The following is a 27,375-nucleotide window of genomic DNA, read 5'->3' as shown; positions in this document are numbered from 1 at the left end:
ACCATCATAAATAAAACAGTTGTCTTCGGCATGGCACAGTTCTCTCAGAACGAGGTTTTGACAAAGCTGTTTATTTTGGAGCAGGGAGAGATCAAAGAAGGAAGATTAACTGAGCCCTCTCTGGGCATCCACTCAGTAACTTGAGGAGGGTCACTGACACCCGGGGCTTTTGTTCCTGCTACCAGGGCCCCAGAAGAAAGGAACTAGGGTTTCAGTGTGTTTTGTCCTTGGGTACTGTTGCCCTGTCGGAATGTGCGGGGTTGGACTTCAGCACCTAGATGTTCTGCCTATCTTCCGCTTTGAAGGGAGGCTGCAGGATTGTCTAAACCTAGCTTGTAAAGTTCCTTTGAAAATATAGCATCCTCAGACCCTTGGAGAGCGAGGAGTGGGGGATGGGCCTGTGGGAGGGGCAGATGTGATGGGAACAAATTCAGTTCTCTGAAGGCAAAAAGCAGGACGGCCTTCTCCTTCCTGCCTCAGATCGCAGATTGTCTCTGTGTGGCCCAGCCCAGTGCTGAGTTGGCCAGGAGTGCCATCTACTGACCTACTTACTCCAGGTCTCTGGGCTGGTTTTTCCCTTGAGGTCTCATTTCTAGCAGCAATAAAGAGAAGGAAATTCCAAATGCAGTGGAGAATTTTGGGCATGTTAAACATGCCTTGCCTGTCTTATTCGGCAATTCCCTTCTGTTGCCAGAAGGGTAGTATTTTAAGTTAGCTTGGCCAAATCAGTCATTTGCTTATTTTAATTTTAAGAATGAAGGCATAAATGTGAAAGACCGTTAGAAATGCATTTTGCTTATACACATTTTCAACTCAAAGAGAAGCATTTTATTTAGGAGTATTCATGCCAGAATACCATGACCTTATTATTGCCAAGTAGTATACTTATTTATTAGTAGTATAAAATTTTATAGCTGAGTGGGAATAAAGCATTATCATTTGTCTCTTTCATTCATCTTTGGATGAAACATATTATCTAATATGTTAGATGATAAGGCAGGACATCCAGCCCCATGCTTTTGTCACGAGTCATTATAATATATAGTAGACGGGAAACAAAACTCTAAACTGACTTAGGACAGGAAACGGTATAGGGAAGAATGGGAGGAGTATGGGACTTTTAAAGACCACCCTCGGCATTTTCCTCTTTGATATTAGTTTCTGATTCTAGGATTGAGGTTATGATGAGAAAAATGTAAACCCCTCTGCTTGTATGCGCATGCACATGTGTAAGCACTTGTTATCAATAAATGTGGTCACCCTCAGCCTTTTCAAACTGGAATGGTTTGCAGGGACTTCTCCCAGAACCTTCTTCCCAGAACCACTGTAGCAAATCAGTGGTATTTATTAAATAGTAGTATTCTCTTTGTTAATTACGAGCATAGCTCCCCACCCAAGCTTCTGAACAGTGTGTGGAATCACAGTTGGTCCAGATAAAAGCCAAGGCTCTTGGCATTGTATCACACACAATCACATCATTTCTCGGAGCACAACTGTTTCTGTCATCAAAGGACCCCAGACGGTGACTGGCCACCTTCAAGCCCAAAGTTGTACCCAGTTAGCCGAGTAAGCGACTAGCGTCTGAAAGGCAGGTGCTCCAGAGGGCAAGGGTTGTTTTATCATTCCTAGCCCACCAAGCACTTATTCTTATGCTGAAGCAGCAGAATAAGCAGGGGAAAAAAAAGTCCTGCCAGCAGGGACAGCAATCTCAAAATAACTCAGCTGCTATGCATGCGTGAGTGCTGTCATGAAAGAAAAGCGCCCTGGGAAGCTTAGATCGGTTTCCTTATCATCAACGTTTTTCCTAAGCTCTGCCTCTCTGACTCAGCATTTCATATACAAGTAATTTATTTTCCGGGGGGGGGGGGGGCAAGATTAGAAAAGAAGCAAATGTGTAGAGAAATGTGGTTTGGGGAAGCGATGTTATTGTGCATTTTGAGTGCTTTTGTTTCTGCGGATAACTAACTAGAAGGTGCTTGAAGTGAAATTTACTAGTGTTTTCTTTGATTTCTAGATTCTTGAAGTGAAAAGTCCAATCAAACAAAGCAAATCAGATAAGCAAATAAAGAACGGTGAATGTGACAAGGTAGGTCCAGTCCACTCCTGGGAGTGCTATGGACAGCCCGGCATGTCTTTGTTTCTTTGTGGTCCCCTTGGCCATTCTCTCAGGCTCTCCTCCCAAGACTCCCGAGGGAATACTTCATCCCTGTGCTTTGGAGTTCCTTCTCCCTGTCTTGCTTTTCCCTTCCGTAGTAAGCAGGACCGTTATGTTTACCGAGGGACTTCAGCCATATCACATTGGGATATTTGAAGATTGTAGCAGAGGTAGATCAAATCACATGCATAAGTAAAGGAGATACCTGACCCCTGTGCAGTAAGTTTGCTCAGTGTGTGTACGAGTATATAAACTCAGAGAAATGTCAGTTACCCGTTGTGGGCGGGGTTTAGCCTGTCCGTAATCTTCCTGTTTGCCTTTACTGATGTTGGCCTTGAGTCAATTAACGGGGACTCCTCAGTCTGAACATTTGCAGGAGAGCCCAAGTGCCCTTGAAGAAGAGCTGTTTGAACTGTTTGCTTAGTGATTTCTAAATTTTTAGGATATTCTGTTCTTTAGTCATTTACTTGCATCATTCATGAACGTTTGGAATACCTGGAAACCTTCTTATCCCTCCTGATTGAGATTTTTTTTCCTAACATATGTTGATATTTTCATGTTCAAGCTGAAGTATTTTGTCATTGTCTAAAAATGTTTGAGATTAAAGAATTAAGAATGAAAACAGCCTCTGCTGTCATTCGTCCAAACTGACAACGTGGCATGGGATTTCCAGGATTCCTTGCAGAGGCCTTGTTTTGGGAAACTGAGTCTACTCACTTGAACGTTGTTGAGAGCAAAGAGACTCAAGAATTGCCTTCCTCCATTTAAGGCAGGCTTGATAAAGGTCAAAATCTGGGCAAGAAACGTCCCAGGCAGAAGCCTGTGAGCATGGAATCCATGTAACTTTGTGCAGTATGGTAGGGTCACCCTAAGCTCTACATGGATTTTTTTTTATTTTTAAGATTTATTTTATTTGCGTGTGTGTGTGTGTGCGCAAGTATATGTGCCTGTGGAGGTCAGAAGAGGGTATTGGGTCACCTGGAGCTGGAGTTACAGGCAACTGTGAACCGCCTGACATGGTGCTGGAAACTGAACTTAGGTCCTCTGCAAGAGCAGTACATGATCTTAGCTGACAACCCACCCCTGCATGTGTGTCCTTACTCACCAACTGCCTTTTAAAGTTTTGTTCTTTGGGGAACACCCTTCTCTTTCAGGCATACCTAGATGAGTTGGTAGAACTCCACAGAAGGTTAATGACACTGAGGGAAAGACACATTCTGCAGCAGGTGAGAAATGCTTTTTTAGCACAACCCTTTCCCCCAGCCTCACGGCCTTGTTCGTCCTGGGGTAGTTTGTTAGCACACGGAGGCCACAGCAACCTCACACCAACAGAATCGGAATTGTGCTTGCAGAGATGTTTGGGGAGGACTTGAATATTTGAGGCTACCCAGGGTGCCCTTTGGAGCACTCATGAAACTCATACCAGACACGGTGCTCCGTCCTTCCAGCTCGTACCATATGTGGGCTGAGAGAGGGGTCAGGAGACTGCAGAAACTTTGGGGACCAGGCTTCTGGTTTCATGGGAAAACAGTGATAAGAATTTAAGTCAAGTGTTGTAAACATTTGTCATTCAATTTGGTAACCTTTTGCCAGTTCTGTTCTACGGGAAAATAAATATTTTTTTTCATTTCCCTTATCTTGTACAACATACAGTGTATTATCGTTAGCTCAACTCTGGAATGCTCCGAGCATGAGGAAACTTCTTTTAGCACAATGTGATGTTTTGAGAAGATAAGAGGGGTGGGTTTTAGTTTTTGTACAAGTACAGTCCATGCCTTTATTCCATGAACAGTGGCTATTGATAAAATAATTTCCCCTTAACAATTTGGAGACTATGTGTTCCAGATTCCATAATAGATTTATGCGTTACTTCACTTAAATTTTCTTACTACTTTAAAATGACTTGAAATTACTACTTGATCTACCTTAGTCATATATAAACTATTTTTTAAATGTTGATGGTTGCATTTATATTCTGTGTATATCCCTTCTTCAGTCTATAAGTGCTCTCAAATTTGCCAACTTCTCTTGGTCTAATAAACTTTTAGCCCTTCTAGAATTTGAAATAATAGATGTTGTCTATAGACATGTGGTTCTCAATTTTAGATAGGTTCTAGGCTTTGCGTGTACTTTTAAGAGCATAGGTAGAGGCGCTGGATTTGAGTGTCTCTAACTAAGCATGGAAGTCATCATATCTTTCTCAGCCATCACCAGAGCACTCAACTCATGTGGCGGCATATTTGCATATCACCTATGTATAATCCTGTTATTTTCATCATTTTTGGTTACCTCTTATACCTAATACAGTGCAGATGCCATGCACATCATTGTTATCTGTATTGTATGGGGACTAATGACAAGTTCAGTAAAGGCACATTTTCCCCCAAGGATTTTCGGTCCATAGCATGTTGTGTCTGAGAACAAGGAACCTGGGGATACAAAGGACCAACTGTACTTTCTCCAGCTTTATTTCCTAGAACAGAAAACTGCTCACTGACTCAATGCTGATGGTAAATCTCGTAGTTGGTCTTCCTGTCAGCTCCCAAACTCTAAGTGACTAAAGAGTAGTTGTCAGAAAAAGCTACCAGTGCCCAAACTGGGCCCCAGTTGCAGCTGTCACAGGTGTTGGTGTCTTGGGCATGTTGACTGTTGGACAAGATCTCACCTGGGAATATCGCTGGCACCCTCTGTCTAATGTTCTTTATCCTGACCTTTGAAAGAACTGTGAGTGAAGGTGGCTTACTTGAGAATTGCATGCAAGTGGATTACTTTAGCATTCTAGAGGAAAAGAGTAATATCTATAAATTTTTAACCTGGCATAAAGACCCTCCAGGGCACACAGCGTTTCACCCTGATTGCATTCCCAGGCTAGTTGAAAGCTCTATCTTCGGCCATTTGCCTTGTAATGGAGCCAAGGCTTGGGATTCTGATCCTGTGATGTATGTCCTGTCACAGTTCACTGCTTAATTAATTCATATTGTAAAACATAGCACAGTGGAGGGCTGGTGTCATTCTCCACCTGGAGGGACGCTCATCTGGTGAAATGCATGCCTCAAAGTCTGTGTAGCCTCCACTGGGTAGAGCTGAACATTTGAACCAAAACTTCTGCTGAGGCCAGAATAGCATCCTTGGTTTCTTTCTTTAATGTATCCCTATTCCAAAAACCTATTCTGGCAGCTTTATTTGTCTCACAGAAGCTGGCTAGTAGCATTATTTTACTCTGGGGGAATGGTGTCCTGACTCTTAATATTTAATTTCATAAAAAGACAGCATTAGATCAGGAAAGACTTTATATTTCTAAGTGTTGACAGGAGTTTCTGTCCCGCCCAGTCACACAGCCATTTAGTCCCAAAGAAACACGCAGAGGCCTACATTAATTATAAACTGATTGGCCTGTTAGCTCAGGCTTTCTTATTAACTAACTCTTTAAATCTTACATTAACCCATAATTCATATCTGTGTTAGCCACGTGGCTTGGTACCTTTATCAACGAGGCATTCTCATCTTGCTTCTTCTGTATCTGGTGACAACAGCAGACTGAGCCTTTCCTTCCCAGAATTCTCTTGTTCTGGTTGCCCCACCTATACTTCCTGCCTGGGTACTGGCCAATTAGCATTTTATTAAACAAATAAAAGTAACAAATCTTTACAGGGTATAAGACCATTGTCTCACAGCACCTAAGCCTCCTTTCTATTGGGTAAAAATACAGTAGGCACAAAGCAAGAGGGTATTATTATTAAATTATTAACCTTTGTTAATAATTAGTTAAACTATATATACACACATATATTCCATATTTGTTTTCAAAATGAGGTTGAGCATTTCTGGACTCCTCATCAGTTCAACCTGGGATTGCATTTTATTATTGAAGAAAAAAGTAAATACACACATGTATCTACGCGTATGCACACACACATGCGTGAGCACACACACACGTGTATATTTGAATAAAGGGAGAGGGAGGAGGAAATAAAAAGAAAGAAAAAAAACAGTTTTCCTTAAAGGACAGCTTATTAACTTCAGTACCTTCTAGTTTTCTTGTAGAATTATCATCAAGGTTGCAGGGATGAGTAGCATATTGGAGTATTCTTAGCAACACAGAGAACCTCTCCCAAGAAGTATTCCACTAAATATGACTACTTCTCTCTGAGAGATTACCTGTTCTAAAACCTTTGTATACTAGAGTCAGGTGTCCGCCCCTGTGAGCTCAGGTGGGACTTGTGTTTTCATGAGGCAGTATGGTTTGTTGTGTACAAATGAAAGACTTAAGTTACAGCAGACCAACCCCATTCTAGATAAAGCCAAAGCAAAGATTGTTCATGAGTTTTCACCCAGTGAGTGGTCACTTTGGATGGGAGTAACCTACTCTGGTATTTGAAAAAAAATGATCAGACTAAAAATAATGTATCTACCATTTTTATATTTAAAAAATGGATTTGGAGAAGGAACCACCGAAATAGCAAGTAGATCACAGTTAACACAAAACACCTTAGCAGCTGTATGCTACCCCTCCCACCCTCTTCTTCCCCACTCCCAACATGTACCCTGTCAGCCTGTGCTTGTCTTGTCTGCAGCCTCTCTGGCTTCTGTTACTATCATGCGTGGGCATTGGGACCACTTTCTGAGCAGCAGAGCGGCACCAGAGTTTAGCCATACCGCATCAGCAGGCAGGGCAAGAGTTTAGTCCTTCAGGGATTAGTGGGGTATTTTCAGGATTTGTGGCCTATTTGGTTATAATAACACATGCTAATGTTGTGTTTCTGATGATCTGGCATCAGGAGTCCCGAAAGGAGTGTGTATCTTTACAGAGCTTTTACTTAATTGAGGACATTAGGACATGCTCTAATAACGCAAAGGATTACAAACTATTCATGCTGTTCTTGTTGGTGAATAGGACCAAACTCTCCCAAATGCATTTGCCTTGGCTACTGCTTTAGATCTCTGTTTGCATCTGTCTTGATGGATTTTCACCAACCCCACGAAAATACAGGGGTCTTAGCAGGGTTAAAATGCAGGGTTAGCACCATCAGCTCCTGTATGTACCCTAGCAAGAGGGAGACCTGGCAGCGGCAGAAATGGGAGGCTGGCTTGTGAGCGCTGGAAACCCTTACTGAGTGGCTTTCCTAGCGGTCAGAAGGTTTTGTGATTTAAAATTAAGTGACTTTCTTCTATAGACAATTCTTATCATCCACTTTTCAATTTATTGCTAAGTAACATGCGATGTTGAATCATAGAAAGCTGTTTTCCTGGAAGGGTGCGTTCCCTGTTGTTCAAAACAATAGTAACACAAATAGAATCAAGTGCCGGGCTCTGCTGTAGCTGACACTGTGGTGTTCAGTCACTCTGACAGCTTGGCCGTGTCTGTTTCCCCACCTCCTGCCTGAAGCTCTGGTTATTAAAAACAAAGCCACTTAGGCTTTTCTGGGTTTTCCTTCCTGCATTTTCCCCAACATGTTCTTAATAATTATTTAGGAATTTCACATCATGCCCCCTGATCACACTCAGTTCTCTGTCTTCCCAGGTCCACACCCCCCCCCACACACACACACAAAGGGGGAAAAACGAAGTCCAATTTGTGTTACACATACACTCAGTGAAGCAAGGTCAAACTCCCACTGGCCAGACTTAAGGAAAACTGTGTCCTTCCCCGCTGGCACCCCACCAGAAGCCTCTGATTGTGGAGAGCTGCACTCCAACATCCCCATCACAATTTTTGAGAGTTCTCTTCAATGCTCTTTGTCTAGTCTGATACTTTTTTCGGGAGGAGAGTTGGTAGGGGTTGTCACAGAAGCGTTCTGTGTCCCTCTTTCTTGCCTAATTTGTTTTGTGGAGTGAAATGTCGTTGAGGGCCGCAGGGAGATGTACCAAGCCTGGTAGTCTTGTGCTGTTTACTTCTCCCTGTAGGTAATTAATTAAAGGTGTAGGTAACACCTTTCTGTTTATAGGATAGCCTTAGCCATAGTGCCGTGATCCCTGCAGCAGGTGGTAGTTGTGCCTTATTTGATCCTCTGCCAGCCTGGCATGTGGAGCGGAATGTGTGCTTTAACCCCTCCCCCCATCTTCCGGATGAGGGCACAGTGATATTTACGTGATGGTCAAGTAGTGAGCAGTCAGCTCTGCATGCACCAGATCCGGGATACGTTCTTAGTGAGCAGTCAGCTCTGCATGCACCAGATCCGGGATCCCTTCTTAGTGAGCAGTCAGTTCTGCGGATGTCAGATCCAGGATCCCTTCTTAGTGAGCAGTCAGCTCTGCACGTACCAGATCTGGATCCCTTCTTAGTGAGCAGTCAGCTCTGCACGTACCAGATTTGGATCCCTTCTTAGTGAGCAGTCAGCTCTGCACGTACCAGATCTGGACCCCTTCTTAGTGAGCAGTCAGCTCTGCACGTACCAGATCTGGACCCCTTCTTAGTGAGCAGTCAGTTCTGCACGTACCAGATCTGGACCCCTTCTTAGTGAGCAGTCAGCTCTGCACGTACCAGATCTGGACCCCTTCTTAGTGAGCAGTCAGCTCTGCACGTACCAGATCTGGACCCCTTCTTAGTGAGCAGTCAGCTCTGCACGTACCAGATCTGGACCCCTTCTTAGTGAGCAGTCAGTTCTGCACGCAGCAGATCCAAGATCCCTTCTTAGTGAGCAGTCAGTTCTGCACGCAGCAGATCCAGGATCCCTTCTTAGTGCTGTGCCATTCACTACTGTGCATGTGGTTGAGGAAGCTCTGGACGACTTAGCGTTCGCCTCTGCTCTATGAATTTCTGATTACAGCAGCTCTGAGAAGCTATTTGTTCCTCTTTTGATCTGATTATTATTATTTTGAGACAGAATCTTGCCATGTAACCCTGCTAAGCCTTGAACTTGGAATCCTCCTGCCTCAGCCTCCTGTGAGTTATACTGACAGGTGTGTGCCACAATACCCAACCTCCTATAACAGTAGTTCTCAACCTTTGCAATACTGTGACCCTTTCATACAGTTCCTCATATTGTGGTGACCTTCAACTATAAGATTATTTTTGTTGTTACTTCATAACTGTCATTTTGCTATGGTTATGAATTGTAAATATTTTTGGACATGGAAGTTTAGCAAAAAGGTCATGATCCACAGGTTGAGAACCACTGTACTATACCAAAATCTACAGGTTTTTTTTACTGGATTCATAGTTTACCTATATAATGTAGGAAAAAAAAAACTTACTCAGGAAAGAATGCTTCTGTTCAACCAGCTCATCCTTGTATATGTTAAGTATCTGATTCCACAAGAGTTTTGTATGTATAGGAATAGCTATGCTGTGAGTCTCTGTGTGGGGGCATGTGGGTACTAACTTTTCCAGAGTGCTAATTAGTAGCTTCTAAAACAAATGTGTGTCCATTTAAGATCTTTGTGTCAATTGGTGACTTTGTATGTTTGGTTGGTTTTTGTTTGTACATATGAAGAAATAACTGTATTGGTTTTGTTTTGTTTCTTTTTTCTTTTCTTTTCTTTCTTTTTTTTGCTTTGGACAGAAGCTCAGTTTCTTACCGCAGGCTGGCCTTGAACATAGAATACTCATGCCTGAGCCTCCTTGAGGGCTGAAATTACAGCATTAGCCACTGTGCCTATATGATAATAAGCTCTTGTTTAGTCCCGTAGAAGTGATATACTTTAGCAATAAGATCCCTTCTAATAGTCTGATACGTGGAGCAGAAGCCTGAGTCTAGTAGTGTAAGGGAGTAAGATGCTCTTCCCTACTTCATCCTAAACGCACAGCAGTAGGCCTGCAGCCGAGTAATCCAGGCTCCGTGTTAGAGTTTAAAAGATGACACCCAGAAGGTCGACCCTGTCTCCATTCCACCTCTTTCATGTATCCATCTTTTGAGAGAAAGAGAGCTGTTAGACCGCCAAACATGCATCTCCATTCCAAGTAAGAAAGACAGAAGATAAAAGGCACATGCCTGTCATCCATGACCTCAGGAATTTTCCTAAGAGCCTAGTGATTTATGAATGATAGCATCTGCCTAGTGTACCAATGGGTCTAAGGAGACAGACTTTTAGCTGGGCGTACCACCGTGAGAAAATGGTAACTTTTAGGAAGAGATCAATGCATGTTAGAGTATCAGGTTGCAGTGTCTGTTGTGGTTCCCCAACCTGAATACTTGTGTTATTTAAAGCCAGAGTTTTAGCCCACAAAGTAGTTCTGGGGGTCAGATGACGCAATCAGAGCTCAGTTTAGAATTGGACAATTAATTGGATTGAGGTGTGTGCATGCATGTTTGTATGTGTAACCAGAAGCACATGCTAACACCCATAGGTATTCATTCACAAATGCTTTCAGGGAAAAGAGCTTTAAGAAAACAAGGATTTTAATCTTCAGTTTTGCAGTTTTCCAACTTAGTGTTGCATAATTTAAAACTTCACTGAATAAGTCATAGACTAAATCATTACAATCATTTTTTAAAGATAATTGAATTAAAGAAAATCAAATAAGAATGGAAGTTGCCAAGTGAACCTCCTGCGAGAAAATCTGTTCTTTTGCCCCATCTGCCCTCTCTCATGAAGCTTGCCAAAATGTGTCTCCATCCCTTTTCTATATAGCACGTTAACTTAACAAGCATGCTACCCAATGAGTCCGCATCCCTTTTCTATGTAGCATGTTAACTTAACAAGTACGCTACACAGTGAGTCCCCATCCCTTTTCTATGTAGCATGTTAACTTAACAAGTACGCTACACAGTGAGTCCCCATCCCTTTTCTATGTAGCATGTTAACTTAACAAGCATGCTACCCAATGAGTCCGCATCCCTTTTCTATGTAGCATGTTAACTTAACAAGCACGCTACCCATGCACAGCATCATTTTTGTTGTTGCTCCAGATTTTGAAGACAGGGTTTTTATGTAGCCCTGGGTGTTCTGGAACTTGCTTTGTAGATCAAGCTGGCCTCGAACTCAGAGATCCACCACCTTCTACCTCCCAAGTACTGGGATTAAAGGCGTGTGCTACCACCACCCAACAGCAGTGTCTGTTTCTAATAACGTTATTGCCACTGAAAGAATATTTACATGGTAAAGGAATCCCTTAAAGCCATGCCATGATTATCAGTGCTGACCTTTGGAAGTGTTCCCTGTAGTCTCTTTGATCCCACAGCTGGTAAGCATGTTGCCATTGTGGGTGTAGCCAATACAGTAAGAGATGAAGTGTGATTACTTTACTTGTAGGGCAAAGGCATTGATTCTTCTAGGTAAATTTCTTATTCACAGTTGTTCAAGAGCATTTGTTGAACACAATAGGAAGTAATACATGTATGTTCTTATGTAACATATACAGTGCGGCGAATTTTCACAGAGTAAATGCAGCATGCAAAGCTTCTCTCAAATTCAACAACAGAACAGTTCAAGGATTCCAAAGGCCCCCTGGATCCCCTCCCCTGGTCCTCCCAAAGGCTCCCTGGAACCCCTTCTGTGGTCCATAATGGATTGGCATAGCATAGGTGGTATCTGTTTCTGCTCTGTGTATTCCTAAATTTTCTAAATATTTCATAATTCTATGTTCAAAACATTGATTTTTTTAACATTTAACTTTTTGTCTACATTTATGTATGTGCAACCATGTGCATGTTTGGTGCCCACAGAGATCAGAAGAGTGTTGGGAACCCTGATCTAAAGTTACAGGTGTTTGTGAGCCACTCTTGTGGGTGCTGGGAGCCAATGAGCCATCTCTCCAACTTCTGGAACTTTATTTTTTTGAGACAGGGTTTTTCTGTAGCTTTGGAGTCCATCCTGGAACTAGCTCTTATAAACCATGCTATCCTCAAACGCACAGAGATCCACCTGCCTTTGCCTCTCGAGTGCTGGGATTAAAGGTGTGTGCCACCACTTCCCAGATATGTGTTCTTTTTTGGAAGAATTTTATTTCTAACTGAGGGTCTTCTAACATCTAATAAATATAGTCATAGTCTTTTGAGTCAGGGACTAATTGTTTTAAAAAGGGCTTGAGCTGTCATATATCCCTACCCATTTTAGTAAAATGTTCTGTTGGTGACTTGAGTTGGTTTATTAAGTATGAGAAGTAAAAACAGTCATCTATCCCTTTGAGGATTTTATTTTAAAGGCTTTTTTTATCTTTGACTTAACTGAATTGACTAACAGACAGCTCAGTCGTAGTTGTAATGGTAAAAATAAAACGGAGCCATTTCCTGAGGGCTGGCGGTGGGCTGCGGGCCATGAGGGGCAGCAGGTCCCAGGCAGGGAGCTAAGTAGCAGGTGACAGATCTCAGCTGGTCAGCCAGTTCCACAAGGAGTCGTGGCACATGAGAGGCAGAGATGGATAGGCACCCCACACAGAGTGAGGTTGGATATTTATTTAGTGGGTTATGGAGAGGAAAGGGGAAAAGGGGAAGGAGAGAAGGGGGAAGAGGAGAGAAAGGCAGAGAGAGAAATAGAGATGGGGGAGAAGAGAGGAGAGAAGAAGCTACCTCCTCAGGAGAAGAGATGGAAAGGAAGGAGAACTTATGGCTGGAAGCAAAAGGAAAATCTGGAGAGGAGTGGAAGGGGATTGTCTTTTAAAGGGACAGGACAGACTATTACAGTAGTGTTGCAATAGGACTTTGTGATTAATAAGAATGTTTATCCCTTTGTTCTACTTGGTTCCATGTTTGCATCCCCATGTCCTTCTCTTTGCTTACACCCACATTTTTTCTTCTTCTTCAGATCGTGAACCTTATAGAAGAAACTGGACATTTTCATATTACAAATACAACATTTGATTTTGATCTTTGCTCGCTGGACAAAACTACAGTCCGTAAATTACAGAGTTACCTGGAAACATCTGGAACATCCTGAGGATACAACAACTGGATGCATCAAAAACTATTTTTTTGGTTGTGATTTTTTTTTGTTGTTGTTTATATGAAAACACTCAGAATGATACAACCAAAAGGGAAAAAAAATAAAAATCAAACAACCTTCAGCTTTATTTTTCTTTAAAGCCAGTCATCATCTCTTGATAAAGGAGAGGTTACGCAAACCAGCCTCAGAGGACACACCTCTCCAAGGAAATCCCAGGAAGAGTTAGCCTGGCTAGCCTTGAAAACACGCAGACGCAACACAAGAAAACCTAAAGAATGTGTATGGTACCATGGATCTTTCTGTGGTGGTTCATTCCACAGGATGAATGCATATTCAACACACTGCCTTATTACATAACTGATCTATTTATTACCACATACAGATAAAATTGTGAGGGGATGACACCACCAGACATTACAAGTACTTGGTCCCGTGGATGCTCTTTCAATGCAGCGCCCTTGCCGTCCCAAGCCCAGTGACCTTACTCGTATACCGTGCCACTTTCCACCACCCTTTTCCAAGTCCTTTGACTTGTTGCCGTCTATGTTTCCCACCTTTGTTTTTCCAGTTCCAGGACACACTTATCAACTGGGGGGACCAAATAGCCACCTTGATTTTCTTCCTTGTGGTCTTTTTCCTAAAAGTTGAGGGCCCAGTCCTTGGCTGTATCCGTGTAATGATCTTGGACATGGTAGATGTACCAAATAGGATCATTTGAATTGCTGTCTAGCCTTAGTCAATAAACCTGTAGGACTTTTAACAAAAGTGTACCTGTACTGTCCACGGTCCAGCATTGTTGAGCTGTCGCCAACACTCCTGTGTCTATTTTACTGTTGCAATATTAGGTGAAGATGGAAGTATAGGCATTCCACAGAGTCATCATTTTAAAAGGAATTCTGGTCCTGGTTTCTAAAACATCAGTGTAGACACTCTTAATTTGAATCTATTTATTAGTGAGTCTTTCACCTGTCTTCAGCTGCCAGTGTGGTACTCATTTCTTCTTAGAAACAAAACAAAAACAGGAATCAGCTCGGGGGGGGGGGGGGTGTTTTCTTCTGTTGCTTTTTAATTTTGGGTTTTTTTGGGGGTATTTGTTCGCATATGATTCTCTTAGACTCTCTTATGTTTGAAAATTAAAACCTTTCTTTGGGGGAAATTCTTGTTTATTCTGCCATGACAGACTATGTATTGACTTGTAGATTTGGTATCTGTTGAGTCTCTTTCTGATGTTTCTTGAAGGATTTCCTGTATAGGTAAAGGTAAAAATGGTTGGGATGGGGGAGAGTCTTGTTCTTGTTGTTCCTTTGTTTTGGAATTAGATATCTGTCCTGCGGCATGCAAAAGAAAGCAAATTATTTTCAAAAGAAAAAGAAAAAAAATCAACCAAAGTACTTTTGGTGTCATTATTCTACGCTCTCTGTCGTGGAGGAATTCAGAGTTAGAGCAGCCACCCTTCCAAGCTGTTACCAGAACTCAACTGAGAAGAAAAATGAAGAAATACTTCTGGATCCAAAGGTTCACCACTGGATCGGCCTTACGAGAGTCTCTACGTGTGCTAACAGCCTGGTCTCCCCCACGTTTGTTCCCACGACAGATGCTGTCTTTTCATTGAGAGATTAACTAGTGTTTGTGCAGAAAATGGTCTTCCCAGACCCGTTCTTTCAGGCGGTAATGTAAATGCAGATTAATAATGGAGCGATTTCTGCATTTTAAAAAGGAGATTTTTTTACACTGTTTCTTTCTATCCAAAGAAACTATTTTTTTCTTTTTTTAAAAAAACAAAAAACAAAAATGATAATACAGCCATGGTCTTTGTAAATTGCTTTCCTGTGATGTCCTAGAGGACAAGGGCATACGATTTCAAGAATGTTCCGATTCCTCATGATGATTGGCATGAGTCGTACTTGAAGCATTTGGTGTGTAGTCCACTTCTTGGTGTACAGTTGCATAGATATATTCCCTGTCATTTTGGACAGTAGGTGGTTGAACTGTGTGGTTTTAGTTGTGTTTTATTTCTAACTTCACAGGTGAAAAGAGAAACAATGTTTTCAGCATTCAAAAATCTTTTCAGGTTTCTAACTGCAAATCCACATATTCTTAAACTAGAAAAGTAAGTGGTTTAACTAATGTATCTGTATAATTTAACTAGAAACATACATATGCAGTTTGGCCATTTTTATTTTTGTAACCAAACTATGTGGTGAGATAAGATTTGGCTTCTTTTGTTCCTAAAGTTACAGAGAAACTAAGATAAAAGATTACCCCGCCACCTGACGCCCAAAGAAATCCAATTTAAAGGGGGTAGGGGTAAGAAGGAAGGCAGCTATTGTAATGATAACATTAGAGCTAGAAAATTAACTCATGAAGATGTCTCCAGAAAAATCATGGAATGGAAGTTTGTACATGGATAGCAAAATTCAGAACAACTTCCCACCATATTACTCAGACAGCAGAATTGTTTTCTGTAAAATTCTGGCAGATTAAGAATCATGCTATAGAATTAGCCTTTCAAATGGTCCTCCTGTTCATAGCTTATGGTTTGAAAACACAGAAGTAGCGAATCCCTCAGCTCATCCCAGAGAGGTGCCATGCTTCTCTGAAAGCAAACCACTCACTCCTGCCACATCCATGGACACTCCCTTTTGAACCCTGTTCATATTTTGACACATGTGTACCCTAACAGTGGCTTTGGTCTTTTAAGCACAAGGGGAAATGGCAGGGTTTTAGTTCATATATATATATATATGTATATATATGTTCATATATATATGTATATATATATATACATATATATATGTTTTTCAAATAAAATTAATTGGGTGAATGTGAATATGGTTTGAACCAGCAAGAGTATGATAAACTATCATTAAATTTTCTTCTTCTGTGATTTGAGGAGGAAAAAAACTGTATGTACAGATCACACACGTGCACACATACACACACACACTTATAAATCAGCTTTTAATTTTAGATTTGCAACAAGTATGTGTGTGTGTGTATGTGTGAGGGGGCTTCTATCTTAGGATACACCAGTCATGTTAGCAAAACAATCTATGCAGTTACTTCATATCATCACGCAGTCTGCCCCCTCTCTTAGGTGACATAAATGTATCTGTGTCAAAATTAGGAAAAGCATCAAAGGAGGTGAGCTTTAGATAAAAAAAAATTTAAAAACTTGTTACGCAAACCTCTAAACTGAATAATGACCTGATTTGTGGAAATAGCCAATAAATTTGGGGGTTTTATTTTTCTTTCATCTAAATCAATTGTACCTTTTGCAGGTATACCAACCTAAACTTAAAAACAACCGTTGTTAGGTCTGCCTCACATCCCAGTTACCATTTCAAGCCCAACAAATGTAGTTACCCACTTGTTTGAGAGCGGTTTTACTCTTCAATGCTTTAACCCTACCTATGTAATGAGTTGGTTGTTCAGTGTTAAAATGGTCAGTGTCTGTGCTTGGTGGCTTGTGTTCATTTTTCTCGCTGTGGAAGTGGTCAGCTCTAGGGTAATTTGCTGTATGCTTATTACTTTCCGCCTTTAGCGTTTTGTGTACTGATGCTATGTATTCCTATATTTATATATATGCATATATTATCAGAATAATCTTGCTTTGGACTGTTGCTCTCGAGCTATGACTGATGTAGAGATGACTACAGCTGCAGAGAATGTGGCAGAATCACTTCCCACGGTGTAGGTCAGTCTTGGGCTGGAAGTCTACATCTTTCACCCTCCTGTTTCATAGGATGCTTCTTCTTATGTAGGCGCTGCCATCCTGAATATTCCTTGTAAAGATGCAGTCGATTTCAAAGGAAGACAAAGCCACTGCTGTCTGTAAACTGTAAATATGTATTTTTGGCACTTGTACTCCAGTATTCTGAAAACAGAGTTATGATGGAAATGCTGACAGATCTTTGATGGTGGCCAGCGCTACCCTGCAGTGCAAAAATAAATTAAGTAAAAAAAAAAAATGTATTCTGAGATTAGCAGTGAAAGGCCAACATGTTTTACAAATCTGTCAGTATCGTTCTAATGGAGTGTGTATGTGTAGTTATGTTGAAAGATACACTGTGTATGTGTACATGCTTTTATGTGAACCACACGGCACACAAAAGATGTATTTCCCATCTCTAAAGCCCATGTTGAAATGTTAAGTGCGGATGGACAGAAATAGGTGTTTTGCTTAAATTCATACCTAATCTATTGTGACTCCTTTTTCTATTTTTTACAATGTGTAGTCTTGCAGATTCATTTGCTCAGTCTAGTTTCACATAAGGGAGAATAAGTCCTTAGCCTTTCCTCATTTAGAAAAAAAAAATGTGTTTCTAAAGGAAAATGGAGAGATTGGATACTCCCAAAGAATGGACCATGTACCCCAAGCCACCTGAATACTGAGGCTATCCTCACTTATCTTCAGGTGCCCAGTTCCCAGCCCTGTTTCGTGTGTCCTGAAACCAGTGCATAGTTTAAGCTCTATAAAGACTCATCAAGAAACGGCATATACATTGTTTCTTTTTCCTTTTGCACTATCTCTGTGGAAGGTCCTCTCTTGTAAACTAAATTATGTTATAGCTAGACAAAGTCAGCCGACAAATTTTAGCATTTAATTAGCATGGGGAATGCTGCGCTGGTCAGGCAGGAGGGACAAAAATCTATAATGCATTGTTTAACAACTAACCGAGGAAGTGGATGTGATATTCTCCTTAGAAGCAAAGAGATTCATATTAAGTTTTAGAAGCTGGCCTCCTTTCATTCGGGCCGACAAGCCATTTAGAGGATTATTGTGGACTGCCTTGGCTCTCAGCTGGAAACAATCAGAGGTGTGGAAGCCTCGGTCCCAGATGGGCTGACATGAGGGGAAAACTATTGACCACTCCTGAACTGCACGGACTTCTGTCCTTCCAGGATAGATACGCATTTGTCTATTGGAAGTGATGGCTCTGCATCTTCTCCAAAGAAAGAGCATCAGGGCAACTGGAGATGGCCGGGGCACTGTCCCAAAGTTCTACTGGGAATGAGCTGTGCCACAGAGTGTGCCTGTTGGTCCCAAAGCAACTCCGTTGGGGTAGGCAAGGATACCCAGAGGGGATTGGAAGATCAAGGCCCAAAGCCCAGACCCCTGCGGGTGGTGATTCAGAGACTTGCTGTCCAAAACCAGTGTCCTTTGTTTTCCTTACTAAGAGCAAAGCAGTTAAAGGTAGTTTATTGGTTTTCTTGGCAGGGTACCACCCAAAGAGAAAATGCTGGGTCCATTTCAGTGCTGTTGCTTTCTCTACCACATAACAGCATCCACACCTTCGTATTTAGAAGCATTTCCAGTCTTTCCCAAAGAGGGTAAAAATCGCCCTTGCCTCTTAGTTCTCTTGGTCTTAATTTCTGTTTAATTAAAGAAGGGTAACCAATACCATCCCAAGAGCTAGCCAGCAAAATACATGACAAAACCCCAAATCACTCCCATGATTGTAAGTGGGCCCTGTGGCTGTTCTACACCACACCCCAATGGAAGGGCTTTTTGATTCCACTTGTATAATAATGGGGTGATTATTGTGGCCCTAGGCAGGCTGCACAGAATGGGTGGCTGCGGCCAGTGAGAGCCACGGAGCACAGGCAAAGCCACTTGCTCCTTTCCCCCTGGTAACCATGGCTTCTACACAGCATGCAGCCCCCACCACAAAGTTCTGTACATTTCAAAGGGTAGGAAGGGATAAATCCAGGTCATTAAAGGGAAATAGAGCTATTGAAAAGATAAAACAAATGAGACACACCAACAGGGCTGTCTGCGCAAGTAATAAGGTCGAAACGCTCATACTGATTTCCAGGCAGAGCCACATTCCTCACACATGTGGTTTGTGTATCTGCATCTGGGTGGGTGGTCTGGGGAGAAGTGCTAAACGCGGCAAGATGGCTTAGTTTCTGAGCCGTGGAGGGAACCTTTGAGGCAGGCACAGCCCATGGCATCTGCAGTCCCTGTAAGAGAAAGAAGCCTTCCTTCTGCTTTGTTCCAGGAGAGAAAGTTTGAGCGTGGTGTATTCATGACAGCGAGTCTCTGTGCAGTCTATCCAAGGGTAGGCGTATGCGGGGTGAGTGAGTGAGTGTACTGGAGTCCTTCCTGCCCTGTCACAGCGCTAGGGGTGGCATGTGTGGCGTGGAACTGAACTTCCCTGTTTATTCTACTGTATCCCATGGGTGCTAGGCATGTCTTGAAAGTGATAACAGTTTTGAATAACACCTTAATTTAGATAAGATAGACATATCTGGTCATCAAAGAGCCAAAATGAGTTACCCTCACGCAGATGCCAAGGGAAGCTTTCTCAATCTAAGGCAAAACGCTTCTGAAAGGGAATGGCCCTCCTGGAAGACGCCTGAGACAACCAGCAATAACTTTGACAGCTGTGAACAATTCTGGTTGTGTCACTTCCTAAATGTCCCTCAGAATTCCTAGTTATTTCGACTTTTATATACTTGAGTGAAAAAATCATTATTTTCCAAATTTTATATTTATTTACTGGAAGCTCCCAAGGACTAGGAGGACTGCTGTGCTCACCACTAGGGCCTGGAACAACTTAAAGATAGTCTGCATCACACGGAAGTGTGGAAGCGTTTTGTGAAGAAATTTTTGCATTTAATAAGTTTGGGAAGACTGCCCGATACTTAAAGCTCTTGGAAACTCATGGCTTAGGAGTCACGTGATCCAGCTGAACTTGTTTGAACACAGCACAGCATGTCCAAAGGCACACACACAAAGCGACAGTAGACATACAGGTGATCGGCAGAGGTTTTGCTTCTAAGGGGAAACTGCCTTGATCAAAACCATTTTAACTACGTTCTTTACAATTATATTTACAACTCCGTTTGGAATGGTAGTGATTAAAAAGAACATAGCAGTGGACACTCTCAGAAATAGATATCTACACTTAGTTGCCACTTAAATTGTTGTCCAAACTGGGGTGCTTTTAGAATAAAGTTTTTGTTTATAGTCATCCTAAGACAAGGCAAGGAAATGGAGGCTTTTGACAAACCGGGATACTGTGCTAAGGAGTGCACTTGAAAACATGCTAAATTGAAACCTACCCTTTGATTTCTTTCTGTCCTTTTGGCATATGTATGAGGGAAAGTGGACCAGACCCTATAGGGAAGAAAATACCTTTCTTTACCTGCTGCCAAATTCATGATTGATATCCCTGTAACAAATAATAAGAGGGGAGCATAACAAATTTACTAAACCTTTTCATGCCTTGGGAACCCTTACAAATGACCCACAGACCCAGAGAAAATTAGGTTTGTATGCTTACATTCGAAGCACAGACAGTCGTATAGAAGAGAGATTGAACACAAAGTAGCTATGAACTGGGGAACTTAGTGAGGTCTAATTCAGATTCATCGTGGCCTCCACCTATTGGCCAGGATCCCTCTGGAATGGTAGTCTTTTGTGACCATGCTTCCAGAGAGAAGGGCAGGGGTGAAGTGAGAGATTCTTTGCTTCTTTTGTTTAGTATACCCGGTACAACAGTGTCATATTTGCCGGTAAGGGGTTCTGACCCCAGCTGTCATCCATACAGTAAAGTGTCTCCTTCACAGTAAGGTACCCTAGGGTCAAAGCTTTAGAGGATGTTCTCGACTTGTTCAGTGGTCATCTCTTATTTCTGCATCCCTGCTTGGTTAACTACCTCAGTAAGTGTTAGATAGGATCTGAGCACCAGGCTCGTTTTCAGGAGGACTCATTCCTTATTTGGGATTCTGTTTCCAGAGCCTACTGCCTGTTGAGGCTGTAGTCATCCTCCTTATACTCAATGCTTCGGCTTGAGATGCTGCTTTGTCCTTATCGCCTACTGGGCTCTCTGCTGATGCTACCTCTATGCCACTGGCAGGATTTGGTCCAGCGCCACCGGGTTGTTTAGCTGGCATGTCCTCGCACTGTGAGCGCATGTCCTGGAATTTCGCTGTCCTCTACTCCGTCACCAGGCTATGCTATCTGATTTCATTTGACATTTTAATGGTTCTCAGTTGCATAAGCGTAATTCCCAGCTTAGAACAAGCATTCAAAGAATGCCGAGCCAGTGGATAAGCGACTTTAAAAAGCTCACATCCTTGGCTTGCAGGAAGGGTGCTACCCCGATGGCATTCCCTGCTTTCTCTTTCCCAAAATCATCTCCCATATTCTGTGATACTAAACATGGGACAGTGTGCAGACAAAAGCCATGGGCACCTGAGTCAGAAAAGCCTGGTTTTGCATCCTGAACTGTGTAACCAGAGATGTACTTTTCTGAGCTTTGGTTTGCTTACCTATGAGATGATATTAATAGTTTTGAAGATTAGGGGGAGGCCAGGCGGTGGTGGCACATGCCTTTAATCCCAGCACTCAGGAGGCGGAGGCAGGTGGATCTCTGTGAGTTCGAGGCCAGCCTGGTCTACAGCACTAGTTCCAGGACAGGCTCCAAAGCCACAGAGAAATCCTGTCTCAAAAAACCAAAAAAAAAAAAAAGATTAGGGGTTTTTGGTCTGTTAAGCCAACTGTGGCTGGTCCATAGCAAAGTACTCAACAAATGGTATTTACTTATTTTTTTATTATGGTAGTGGAGTTTAACGGGAGTCTTCCACCCACCTTTCTTTGTGTAAAACTGCCAGATTATATGCTGGCACTGTTTGCCATCAGACCTTAAGTAGATTTAAGCCTGAGCATTAGCATGTTGTAGTATGCCACAGTAACAGCCGCTGTCACTGCCCTTACACACACACACACATCATTGTGGAGAAGTCACTGTGTAACAGGCCTCTGCCCCTCTGAAACTGCTTTTAAGCCCACGGAAAGGAAAGGAACCCATACACAAAGCACTTTGCGCATCTCTCTAGCCTCAGAGTTAGGCGACCTCTGGCAGAGTGGGACACATTTCTACTGCTTAAGCTGAGTTGCTAGAGGAAAAGATGGCAAAGCTGAGGTCCTAGCTGCCCCACTTTCACTTAATTGCCATGTGATACATTGTTTTCTCTGTGTTAAAGTATTGTCTGGCTTCAGTTCTCTAGGGAAGAATCCATGTCCTCTCCTCTTCCGGCCTCCCAAGTCCTTTCCTCCGCCATCAGAGCTGACAGTGTGACTTCCTCCAATGCTTCTCTAGATCTCATCTCTTCCCCTCCTCCTCCCACTAAAGCTTGGAATGCCCTAGGACCGCTCAGATAATCAGGAAAAATGTCCCCACATCAGGATTAACGTCTGTCCCTTTGCCATGTAAGGTATCACATCCATCAAGTCTGAGGATTACTACACGGCCACTGGGGGAGTTGTTTTTGTGTTAGGGAAATGTCAGGGTGAAATTCTCATCTCTCTGGAAGTTTGAAAGTAATATCTGTTAAACTGCATAAGCAGACGTTATTTGCTCTACATTAAAAATGAAAGCAATTTGCTATTATAATTCTTCAAGACATTACAGTTCACGACTATAACTATGGTGATAATATTGTCAGCAACCGGAGACAATCCATAGGCATCTGCAAAGGTCTTTTAGGGCTTTAGTTTGTTGATGTCCCTCAGTCACTCAGCAGACACTCACGGGTCCGACCAAATGCTAACCACTATCCTTTGGAGTTTGTGACAGTAGAGTTGTTGGGCCTAGGTATTCCCTTTCCATTCTGTGGAGGGAAAGGTCTCTTCTCTCTGAAGCAGCAATGCAGTGTCGACGGGAGGCTAGAGCTCTGAGACTGCATTGGGAATCCTAACGTGGCAGGCAGACTGAGTAGCCTTCCTGGGCCCCCAGCCACTTTCTCTCCTTACTAGTAGAAAGTTTCGTGATTTGAGCTGAGTTTCATGGACTTTTTAAGATAGATCTGAGCATATAGTTCATCTGACAGACTGTTCAGGAGCAGTCTGGGGCATGAACCGAACACAAGTCCACCCAGCAGGGCCAGCCTATTGGGATTTGTTGAGAGGAGATTGAAAGTTGGTGCTTCCAGCTTCATCTTGTACCCCCTTCCTCTGTGCTGCCAAATGCTGAGCTGTGGTCTGGCTCCGTGAGATCACAGAGGGAACTTTTATCAGCTCCACCTCTTGTGGAAGTTCTGATTCAGGGCTTCTAAGTGTGGGGTATTGCTATTTTCAAGTTTGCCAGATTATTCTCATGTATAAACCGGATGATAGAATTAAAAAAAGAAAGTCCTGGTTCTGTCTTGCCAGAGTTTGTATTGGAAGCCTAGCACAGGGGACAGAAAGCCCATTGATGAATTTCTTCAGGTGACTGGAAGGTACTGCGAGGTGTACAGCCTATATTGGAGATAGTCTTCTCCCACTTCTCTGAGCTACTAGGATTCTGTTTCTTTTGTCAGCAGTACAGACCCCTGAGTATCACTATGGTCTGGCATCCTGACCTAAATGCTGGGGCCATGTCTAGAAGGCTGTAGCTTTAACACACACCTGGTTATTCTAATCATGAGATCATAGGAAACACTTCAGTATTTGCTTCAGTTGGCAGAGAACGTTAAGGTGTGTCTTTACTTTCCTCAAGCATCCAGACCACAGAGCAATCCTCATTCCTGGTACTGAGTGAATTCACCTTCGTCTTGTGGGACGTGTGTGTTGGTGTGTATCTAGAAAGTGAAGTAGAGGTCTCTGTTAGTAGGTCATCTGATACTTATCAATTAGATGGAGGAGGAGAAGGGGAAAGGATGGCGTACATGCTGCTTAAGGAAAAGGCAAATCAAATGCAAATCCATTGGGATAAAAATAAACCAGAAGTAGTATGTATGAGGTAGGCAGCTTGCTGGCCCTGAACAGTTTAGTCTGTCTTGATTCCACAAACCATCTCTAGTATAAATGTTCAGGTTTCTTCTATATCAGCCAGTCTGTAAGCAACTCAAGGGAAAGAAGAAACGGTTTATTCTTGTTTACTTTTGCCTTCCAACAAATCTATTGTTTTCTCGTGTACTCTAAGCAATAGCTAAATTCAACTAGCCATTTTCCTGGGGACTGTGTGCTCTTCTCCTTTGGTGGCGTCTAGTGGTTTTGTCAATCTTAGTGTGATTTAGTCTGGATCTTCAGATTCAAGGATTCTGTAGCCACCAGTCAAGGCTTCCTCCGAGGGTGCTTCCCCAGCACATTTACATAGTTGAATTGTGAGTACATTCTGTTCCTACACAACCAACTTACAAAACCGAAAGCCATGGCTCTACGAGGGAGCACCACGGCACTGGCAGCCAAAGAGAGAGCTCAGCGTAGGTCTGGGTGGCTTTCCATCTGTTACCAAAGCCGTGATCAATCTTAGCAATCCAGGGCTAGGAACAAAATCACCCCAGTTTCACGGGCATTAAGGTGTTTGCTTCTGGGTTGATGGCTTTGTACTAACGTGCCTCTCAACAAACCCACTCTATGGATATAAACTTTTGATTAAATATGGAAGTCAAATATTTTCTGTTTCTTTTTTTTTTTTAATTGAACGTAGCCTTGCCAGTCAGATACCTTGAGTGAGAGGCATTTAAAAGGGATCCCTAGATGTTCTCACTTGATGACCACAGCTGCGAAAGAGATTCTTTTTTTCTGACTAAAGCAATAGAGTTACTATTAGGAGGAAGTGAATGGTTTCGTCCCTTGAGAGACCCTGAAGTGGATTGAACTTCGGCCATGCTTGAAATTTCAGTTGGTGACAAATGGAAATGATTTCTTGAAAGGCTTAAAATTTAGGTATTCATTTTTAAAATGCCTCCCTTTAAATCTGAATTGCCTGGAACAGAACTGAAAGAGTAGAAACCTAAGGAATCATGAGAAACCGTGAGAACACAACACTGTTGTCTTAGCTCAGTGGGAAATCCTTAGCATAAGAACGCATCCAATGTATAGGCAAACTTGTAATTCGTGGAGTTTTCTTGCTTATCTCAGACAAACAAGGTAAAATGTAAACCTGTATTGTGAGAAATACACCTGCTGCTTGGAGAATTTACTTTTCGCCCTTCTATGATGTTTAATTTGTGCGCCACTAACTTACTTGAATAGAGGTCTTTATTGTAAGCTACATTTGATTTCAATGGTGTGATATAATTTATAGTTAAACTAATAAGTAGTCATCCTCTTGGAAGGTTGGCACCATGGTTATTGGAGATTGATTTGGCATTGGTTTGGTTGTAAATTGGCTGTGAAGACACCAAGTTGAGCAAGCATGTCAGTGTGGCACTCAGAACTAGACAGTATGTGAGGTGAGATATTCCAAAGGTTCTAGGGCATGGAGATAAGTCATGAAAATGCCAGTGAGAGGGTTTATATGTAGTTCTCTGTAGCACTAAGGAGGCAAGTACTCACGCCTGTCCTGTTCTGGGCAGACGGTTCAATGTGGGAAGGATAGAACCCTGGAGATAGCTATATGCGTCATGACATGCTTCAAAACTCGTATGCAAGAGGTTGAGGGAAATAAGAAATAAACGAGAAAAATGGGCAGGGGCCAGACAATGACAGCCTTTGTTGTTCTGAGAAACTCGGATCAATGGGCAACTGTGGTGGATAGTGAGGTTGGGTAAGAGAGCTGCACTGGAACATGGACTCTGTACTATTGCTTCCTATAGAATGTCTACTAGAAGTGTCCTGTGACCCTAAGCTTCTGTGCCCCCAACCAGACTCTTAGCAATAATCTTCACTACACGCATCTCAGTATATTTTCACAGGTTCCCTGTTTCTGGATAGTAAATTGTCCTTAAGTCTAGCAGCCCAAAACATTTTAGCATAAAAAAAGTCATGTGTTTTTGGTTTTCTGTTTATTCATCTCCCATTTTTATGGAATACAAGCTCTGCTAAGCTGGGCTTTCCGGCTTAGGATCCTCCACATGGCTATCATCAGCAATCTGGCCAAGTGGTGTGATCATCTCAAGGTTTAGCTGGAACATGATCTCTTCCAAATTCATTTAGTAGCTATTGATAATATTCAATTCTGCATGGTCTGTATGACTTAGGACCTTAGTTCTTGTGGCTGCTAAGAGGAATGTGTGCTCATTTTCTTCCCAAGTAATTTTCCCAACTGTCAGTTTGTTTTGTTAAAGACAATAGGTGGGAAAAGTCTCCTGGAAAGATAGAAGTTGGTCTTTGTAGACTAATTACGGATGTCCCATCCCACCGCTTTCTCTTTCCTTTTGTGCTGTTGGAAAGCAAACTCAAAGCCTTATGCATGCACAGCACCTACTCCACCACTCCTTCTCTTCATTTCTGTGGAATTCTCTTCATTTGAAACAAACCACGCAGTCAAGCTCAGATAAACATTGCCTCTGCTGCCATTCCAGAAGCAGACTCTATGCATATTGTCTGGGTGCGTCTAGGTAGGTTGGCTTTTCTCCCATAAGGAGTACGGTTGGATAAAGAATAATACTTCTCCTCAAGCCCAAAGTTCTGGACACCTGGAAGCACATCCCAGATGCTCAGATGAACCTGAGGAAGCAGGGTTCTTTTGCTGGCATCTGCCCCACTCTGAAGGGGAAGGGGAAGATTTAGATAGAGATGATAGAGAAATTGATGGAAGGGAGACGGGAACTGGCAGATGGAAATGGGGATGCAGGTTCAGACAGGCTGAGCTGCAGACACCTTCAGATTCTCAGTCAGGTTCACTTATGTATGCATAGTTTGTGCTGGGAGGCTTTTAGACTGCCTGTTGATGGCTTCAGTGGGTACCTTCAGGGCTAGAAATCATAGACATCTACCATTGACTCTAAGTGTCATTATGACTCAGAAAGAACCCATCTCCTGACATAGTCCAGCAAGATGTCTTCCTGCAAAGCGATGAGACAAGAGAGTCAGCCCTGGATTTACCTTTTGTATTGGAGGAGATTCCATCCCACTGGATATATCTTTCAGATTTCGAGCTTGCTATATCACGACTTTCTCTCAAATGTGGCTGGCCATATTTCCCCCTAGAGTCGCATGAAATTGGCTGATCTGAAAAGATTCCCACTATCTAAGTCTGTTCAGAGGCAAAACTTCAATTTTATTTTCAAGGACATTCATTCATTCAATAAAGTTATTGAATGTCTACAGTGTCTTGGTGCCAGTTAGAGAAAACAAAGTAGCATGTCTGCTCTCTGGAAGCAAAAAGGCTATTTGTTTGGTTTTTCTTGTTTGTCTGTTTTTAGGGTTAATTTGTCTCATTTCATATAATTTATAAAATTATATATCTGTCTAGTAATTAGTTGTTGTTCTTAAAACATAACCTTGTCATTTCCATCCCTTCCCCTCTTCCAACTCCTACCCCTATTCTCTCAACTTCAGGATTTTTTTTTTTTGTTACACACACACACAACCTACTAACCCCATTTAGTCTTGCTTTTATGTACATGTGTTTAGGGCTGACCAGTTGGAATTGTATAACCTCTCAGGGAGCTTGTACTTGGAGAAGACTGATTGTCAACAGCAATTGACTGCCTATAGCTCCTCATGTAGAGGT

The 27,375-nt window shown here is 42.3% G+C and overlaps 1 protein-coding gene across 3 annotated transcripts in view; it reads left to right on the top strand.

Annotated features, from left to right (window-relative positions):
- Mllt3 (MLLT3 super elongation complex subunit) overlaps positions 1 to 13,095 on the top strand; it is a 265,026-nt gene extending 251,931 nt beyond the window's left edge. For all 3 annotated transcript variants that reach the window (XM_075945057.1, XM_075945058.1, XM_075945059.1), the window contains 3 exons: positions 2,015 to 2,086; positions 3,310 to 3,381; positions 12,839 to 13,095. In XM_075945057.1, coding sequence (XP_075801172.1) covers positions 2,015 to 2,086; positions 3,310 to 3,381; positions 12,839 to 12,970 — 276 coding nt within the window. In that variant the 3' untranslated portion in view covers positions 12,971 to 13,095. The remainder of the gene's footprint in view (positions 1 to 2,014; positions 2,087 to 3,309; positions 3,382 to 12,838) is intronic.
- Positions 13,096 to 27,375: the final 14,280 nt, after the last annotated feature.

Source organism: Microtus pennsylvanicus, chromosome 13, assembly GCF_037038515.1.
Source record: "Microtus pennsylvanicus isolate mMicPen1 chromosome 13, mMicPen1.hap1, whole genome shotgun sequence".
In the NCBI taxonomy this organism is placed as follows: domain Eukaryota; kingdom Metazoa; phylum Chordata; class Mammalia; order Rodentia; family Cricetidae; genus Microtus; species Microtus pennsylvanicus.
The sequence above is the reverse complement of the archived record's forward strand: the minus strand, read 5'-3'. Positions and strand labels throughout refer to the sequence as shown.